This window comes from Falco rusticolus, chromosome 9 (genome assembly GCF_015220075.1).
Source record: "Falco rusticolus isolate bFalRus1 chromosome 9, bFalRus1.pri, whole genome shotgun sequence".
NCBI lineage: Eukaryota > Metazoa > Chordata > Aves > Falconiformes > Falconidae > Falco > Falco rusticolus.
The window spans coordinates 23,103,453-23,110,422 of record NC_051195.1 but is presented as its reverse complement, the minus strand read 5'-3'; the positions used below and the strand labels follow the sequence as shown (position 1 = coordinate 23,110,422).

Here is a 6,970-nt window from a genome sequence, read left to right as displayed (position 1 = left end):
TTCAGATGCCTCTCAGAGACCTCTCATCAGCTGTTTTATACCATCTTTGCAAAACCTCAGCAAATCTTTCTAAACATGTGCCATCATCTCTTTTCTCACAAGTTCCATGCCTCCACCCATGAGGTTTCTCTCTCCCATTACCAAATCCTGCTTCACATCAAAGACTTTGCCTTATCCTTGAAACTCATTAATTTCCATTTAAAATACTCATTCACGCACATATTTCCATGCCAGAAACCTTCCCATTTTCTTTTGCCATTTTCCTTCTAGCACAAAAATGTTATGGAGGACGGGGCACCCCGATACCTGTCCAGCCTGCTCAAATTCCTTAATCCGACATGTCTGACCTGCTCTGAGCCCCTTAATCTTCCAAACCCCATATAGTCCCAGTACTAGCACTAGTTTGTTGAAGGGCAAAAAAATAAAGCAGAACCTTAAGTAGCCTAAATTATATACAGAGGGTATTTTAAGTACAAACTTCAGCCTCTAAGATACCACCTTCTATCAACTTAAAACTCTTCCATGAACAGGCTCTGAAGCAGGAAAAGGATGCCCCATGAACATAAAGTGCCACCTATTCCAGATTTAGCTATGGGACACAAGGCAAAACCATTAAAACCCTCTTTACTTTGCAGTAGTCAGTACAGCCGATACAGAAAGATGTGCAGCTGGAGAACATAGCCCAGCAGTTAATTAACAAGGCTCTTTTTTGTACAGGTTGCTCATTACAAGTCAAGTACACGTGCTCATTGTTCCCATTAGGCTGAATAAACGCGAGCAGGTTCATACTCATCAGCAGCTCACTGAGGCAAACACATTTGCTGAACTTGCACAACTGACATTTTTCCAAGCTATTCTTTTAAGAAAAGTAACTTAACAGCATTTCTCCTTGCTATGCCTTCAGACTAAACCTTTGCATATATATCTTTAAAAAAAAAAAAAAGAAGAGTAAGAAACAGGCAGAAAATAGTTACTTCTTATATTGCAAAGATACCAGCAGCTAAAAAGTTCAAAGACACAGGAAAAAAAAAAAAGCAGAAAGTGAGAAGAAACTCACAGAAGAATAACGAAACACCATTAAAAAGCCCAACCAGAAAAAGCTGTGAAGGACAGGGAGCAAGAGATACCAAAGAGGCAAAACACCAAGTATGGGTTCTTATTTTAGTAGACACATCAGTTCAAAAGAGATGGATTTTCTCATCTGCCTAGCACAAGACACTTTCAATTGTATGGAAAAAAGGACCAGAACTACCAAGAAGGACAGAAGTGGAAAGAGGGGAGTTTGAGATGATACCAAAAAGTAAGGTTGACAAGAAACCAAAGCAGAAGTAGGAAATAATTAATACTATGTTTTTGAGAAGACACCTTCCAAAAATCAAGCCAGCTCATCATCTGACCTGCCCTCCCTTTTGTATCAATAGTCCCAACCTGTAGGGCTGGTTTGTTGAGCTTTTTTGTTCCACCCCTTGCAGGGGTCCAGCTGTACCTGGCTGTGCCTCCCAGCTCCTGCTGCACCCAGCACACGGACACCAGCACCTCCTGCGGCAACAGGCCGGGGATCACAGCAGCACGTCACCTTCGGGAATCTGGTTAGACTAATATAGAAACATCGTCACTAGCAGATGTCATCACTCATTTCATAACCAAAATGCCAACCGACTGCACACAAAAAAAAAGGCGTTTTAAGAGTCTGCTGCCACCATAACTCCTTCTTAAGAGAGTGTAATTTCTAACTCTGGCTGCAGTTTTAGAAAAGCTGCAATTAACAATCACTCCACGGCTGCCTAAGAGGCCTGCATAAACCCAGTTGCTGCTGACACCACAGGTAGCAAAAGCTCACCAGGGCACTTGCGCTGATTCAGCGGGAGAGGTAGTCAGAGGAACACACGGAAACTGCAGAGGCAGGGATGGAGCACACTGGAGCATCCTCTGTACAGGCACCCAGTACCATCCTGGGAAGTACAATCACCACGTTAGTCACCAGAGCATTCATACACATAGCTGTAAATGGAAAAAAAATGAACATTTTTTTTTATGAAGCAGCTTTTAGCTGCTAAAACAGGACTTCTAGTCAACAGGACAAGAGTGTAAGTCAACTACAATACCCTACCCACATAACAACAGCACTTTTCACCTGTCGTCAGACTAGAATCCCTTCACATATAGACAGATATATTTATAGAAGCTACTCAACATACTGAACACTGTCCAGACTACTTTCCTTAAAGCTTCCCATCCTTCCTTTCTACACCTTCCCACTCAACTTCCATTTTCTGGATGAAAAACAAGCTTACCTCCAAAAAAATGAACATGCATTGACAGATCAGGTAGTACTGCCTGCTGCCGTACAGCCCTTAACCATGTCATTCACATGAAAAGCCCAGGCACAGCTGGCAAACACTGCACTTCCATAAAGCACCAAAACCACCTTCCACTTCTCTTACCACTGAAAAGAACAGGCTGCAGCACCAAACCCCTACTTTATACCCAGATTTTTTTGAGATGCTCAGCCAATTGTGACACAGGGCTGATATTAATACTAGCCGGAATGAAGGAAGAATAACAAGAGTTAAAGAAACCAGATTTCACAGGGAGCAGAATAGCGCCTTGGTTCCTCACCATCACTAGAAACCCACAGATTATCCACTGAGCTATCAGTCTCTCTTTCCTTGAGGCTCAAAGGATAACTAACACAAAAGAACACCGTTGTATGTTTTAAGTAAAGTGCCTGATTTAAGTCTAGTTTGAAAACAGATGAGCAGCAAGAATAGAAGAAATCCCAAGCTATGTACTTGATGTGTGTTGAGCAAGCCTTTTCCACTGAGGAAAAATGCATCTCATCACCAATTTAAAGGTACTTTAGGAAAATGCTTTTCAGGTTTGACTTGCATCTCATTTTGCTGGAAATGCACCAATCGACATTAAAAATAAGGTAACGAGCATTATGCAAAAAGTTCTCTACTCTGAGACTAAAGCTGGTTTAGGTCCCCAAAAAGCTGTCCTGCATCTCACTGACAGCACGACAGTAAAGGGTTTGATTTCCCTGCACACAATCTGCATTTCCAATGCCTACACTTGTTTAAAGCTTCTGAACATAAAAGGCTTTTAAGCTGCAGTTCCCTTAAAATCCCTTGACGTACAAGGAGCATCCCTTGCTCTAATGATCATGCTCAAAATTTCATGGCTTACAAGCAAAGTATTTTAGCTGACTGTTTCCATACTCAAAATACTTCAATAAAACACCCACACAGTGACAAGAATGAGACTTTAATCAGTTTTAAGTGGAGTTTTAACACTAAGAGATAAAGGGTTGTTAAACACAATAACAAACGGACATCTGATTTGTATGAGGCATTATCCTGTACATGTCATACTTGGTTTTTGTGTATTCTCAGTTACACACAGAGCCACTGTTGCACAGCACAATAGTATTTGAAGAGGCTGAATCAGAGTAAGGCTGCTTAACAGACTGATTTTTTTTTTTTTCCTTTTAGTATCTCTATATATATATGCTATATGAAAACAGACTGAAAATTTGAACCGGCAGAGAACGACAGCTCTGCCAAACACTGCAGTTGGAGCCCCTTTTAGTGCACAGTTCCACCCCATCCATCTGCATGCATGACACTTTCTAACAGTATTTAAAAAGGTAAACGAGGCACTTCGTGGCAACCACAGGCATCGTTAACATATTGCACACATTTGCTATGACTAAACATGGAACTTGCACACTAGCATCCTTTTTTTTCTTTTTTTTTTTCCGAAAGCTGAGACATTTGATGCTGCATGTAAACTCCACTTCAGTTTACAATGTGTGCCACAGGAACAAATTTGGATGCTATTTATACAACTGCCCTTTAATAGCTGTGGCAAATATTTTGAGTGGGGCTACCAATGACTAGGGGATGCTTAAGGGCCTAACAGTAAGCTCTTACCGAAGTGATGCCTTCAAGTAGTTTCAGACATGTAAGCTGTTACACATCCAAAGAGGTTTAAGCATACAGTCCAGAAACTCAAGGAAAGATTACCTACAGAATGCAGTTCAAGCTAATTATGAATACTGTCATAAATAAAGTTTTAATAAGGATTCAAAAACCTTTCAGTCATAGTAATTCTTGTCAACTTCTATGGGGGTGGTAACTGAAATAAAGTATAGGAGAGTATGTATAATATATATTTATATATATAATATATATATAATGCCATTTTTCCATTTCCAATGACTACACCATAAAATGTAAGCAAGGCTTCTCAAAGACATCGAAACATTCAAAAATAAAATCAAAACCCTCATTCCAACCTTCACATTCCAAAGGAAAAATAACAGTGCAAAAGCCCATCGCGTCATGATTTCCAATCTGGCCCTCAGTGTTACATACCAGAACCGCACCAATCCAATTTTTATTATCCAAAGTGGGACACGCAGCAGTGTCAATATCCAAATACTTTTAAAGCACGAACATTTTTTTTATTAGCCAACACAACATTCAACTGTTAAAAAACAAAGTGAAACATGATTTGAAGGGTAAGAGTTAAATGTCACATCCCAAGGTAACCACCTCCTGCTTGTCAATAACAGTGGGAATAATGAGCGCTGGAACCAGCAATCTTGATCCATTAAGCTATTAAAGTCTAATTAAACCTGTAAGTCAGAAAATATTTATCAGCTTTGTTAGAAGTTAGAACCATGAATCTGATGAGGAAAATTGACCAACAGATACCGAAAAAAAGCAAGCACGTTACACCTTTGTTTACCAATAGTAATTACTGGAAGTCCTGCCTTGTCCCATTCAAATCCTTACCATTAATGCTGTTGTACAGGGCCCTTACAGATTCCACACAGTCTTTATCTAGGCGAGAACACAGCTAATGAACTTCAATGTCAGCACCAATAAGTTAATTAAGGGGGGGCAGGTATTAAATCCTAAGAAAAGTGTAAATTTGGGGACGGCTATTCAGGGCATACTTTAGAGAGAACAATTTTGTCAGCTACTTCAGATTTGTATGCAACAGTAGTTGTACTCTTAAGTCATCTGCAGCCTGGGCATGTCAATTGCACACCGAAAGCCAATCTCAAGCCCTACTACCCCTGGCTACATCCTTACAAACAAATAATACAACACTGCCAGTTCAGAAATTTAATTTGTTGGGTGGGTTTTTTTGGATTTTTTGTTTGTTTGTTTTTGTTGTTGTTGTTTTTAATAGCAAACAAAAAAATTGGGACAGGCTTTCTCGGAGAATTTACTGCAGCACTGGTTTCCTCTATATCATGTGTTATGTCTGTTTTTAAAACGTCGTAGGTACTGAGTATTCAAGTAAAATTCCCTAACAGTTAATGACATTTTTTTAAAAAGTGTGCAAAACTGCAAAACTCATTGTAATAGAATGTGTAAGGTCAAAGGGGTGGAACGGCTGACAGAGGTTTGATTGAATAAATGCATCATAAATCTTCAAAACAAACGTTAACCTGGAGAATCTCCAATTGAAATTTCCTGTGCACCATTACAAAATATTTTTATATTAATGAGAAAAAAGCTTGCAAGGCAGCCCATGAAGTATTCACAGCAGGAATATGATTGAAAAATAATATAAATGTAAGATGTTGACTGATGTATGCACTAATAGCATCTGACTTTTAGCACTGGCCTTGATTACACAAGAGATGGAGCAGCCATTACAATTCAGAAAAAAACAATTAATAAATCATTGTCAAATTTTCTAACAACTTGTTTCAAGCCCGTATTTTAGTTGATAGCCTCCACATTTGTATGGTTAAGTCATTGTTGCTGTGTTTCCTTTCTGTGACCCCAATAATTTTTCTCCCTTCATTTGCGGGTCTTTAGATGTTGTGAAGGTTCATTCCTGTACCCCTATACAGAATCACTCCCTCTAGCTGCCTTTTCTAGCACCATTACACTTAAAAAAATAAAACGCACAAACAACAAGCAGTGACAGCGGCGACTCCTCAATTGTCCAGGATGAATTACGGTAGCATGCTAAAGAAAGGTGCATGTAAATAGCCGGATATGGTACACAGGCCAAGCTCCAGCAGACTATATTCCTTTCCGAGCATTACTTTCCATCCCCCATCCAAAATACATGCATTAGAATGTAGTAAAACCTTCTAGAAACATCTCTTAGCCAACTGCAGACTTTTCTGTTGCCACACAAGTGCAAAAAAAGGGGCAGGATGTGAACCTGTATATTTTCGAAACTTCGTTTGGTGACAGAACACAAAAGGAAAAATTCCTACGTATACACATTAGGTCTGTCTCCACTTTTATAAAACTGGAATAAAATGGGAAAGTGCCATGTTTATAGTTCCTAATTGAAGTTTTAATGTCCTTTTGACACAAAAAGGTATATACATATAAGAGCTACGTAACCTTTTTTTTTTTTTCCAACTGGACAAGTGTCAAACCCTGTAGATTTATAGGGCAAAGCAAGATTGGTCAGGAAAAGTATTGTTCCTATAATTGGTAATCTGACACTATGTCTTTTTGCCATTTAAAAAGGTCCTTTTTTCAGTTTATTCAAGTTTGTCACTCTTCGTGGTTGGGTTTTTTTGTGGGTTTTTTTTTTATCTCCGATAAAAAAAATATTCAGACTTTTGTAATCTGCGTATGCTGATCTTCATCGAAAGGTTCATTCTCTGGATCAGAGTCAGTGGTGTCAGAATATCTATAATGATCAGGTTCATTGTCACTAACATCTGGTGTTACAGAAGTTGAACTGCTAGCCTCTGGATTTGATGGCTCTTCTACTGTTTTTGTGAAAAATAGCTTCACCTGGGAAAGGAAAAAACAACATTTAAAAAGGGAACCTGGACTTTAAGCAAGCACAGGTAACAACGCAATTTTTAACAGCATGGCTCCCTTCACCACACAAGTGCTGCTTTCTCTGCTCTGGAAAGAAGGAAATAAAGCTGTTCAGAGGTTAGCCAGCTTCTCCCTACCACTCCTGACAAAAC

At 39.3% G+C, this 6,970-nt stretch overlaps 1 protein-coding gene across 2 annotated transcripts in view; it reads right to left on the bottom strand.

Moving 5' to 3' along the window:
• Positions 1 to 3,251: 3,251 nt before the first annotated feature.
• PTEN (phosphatase and tensin homolog) overlaps positions 3,252 to 6,970 on the bottom strand; it is a 49,782-nt gene continuing 46,063 nt past the window's right edge. For both annotated transcript variants that reach the window (XM_037399079.1, XM_037399078.1), the window contains exon 7: positions 3,252 to 6,788. In XM_037399079.1, coding sequence (XP_037254976.1) covers positions 6,603 to 6,788 — 186 coding nt within the window. In that variant the 3' untranslated portion in view covers positions 3,252 to 6,602. The remainder of the gene's footprint in view (positions 6,789 to 6,970) is intronic.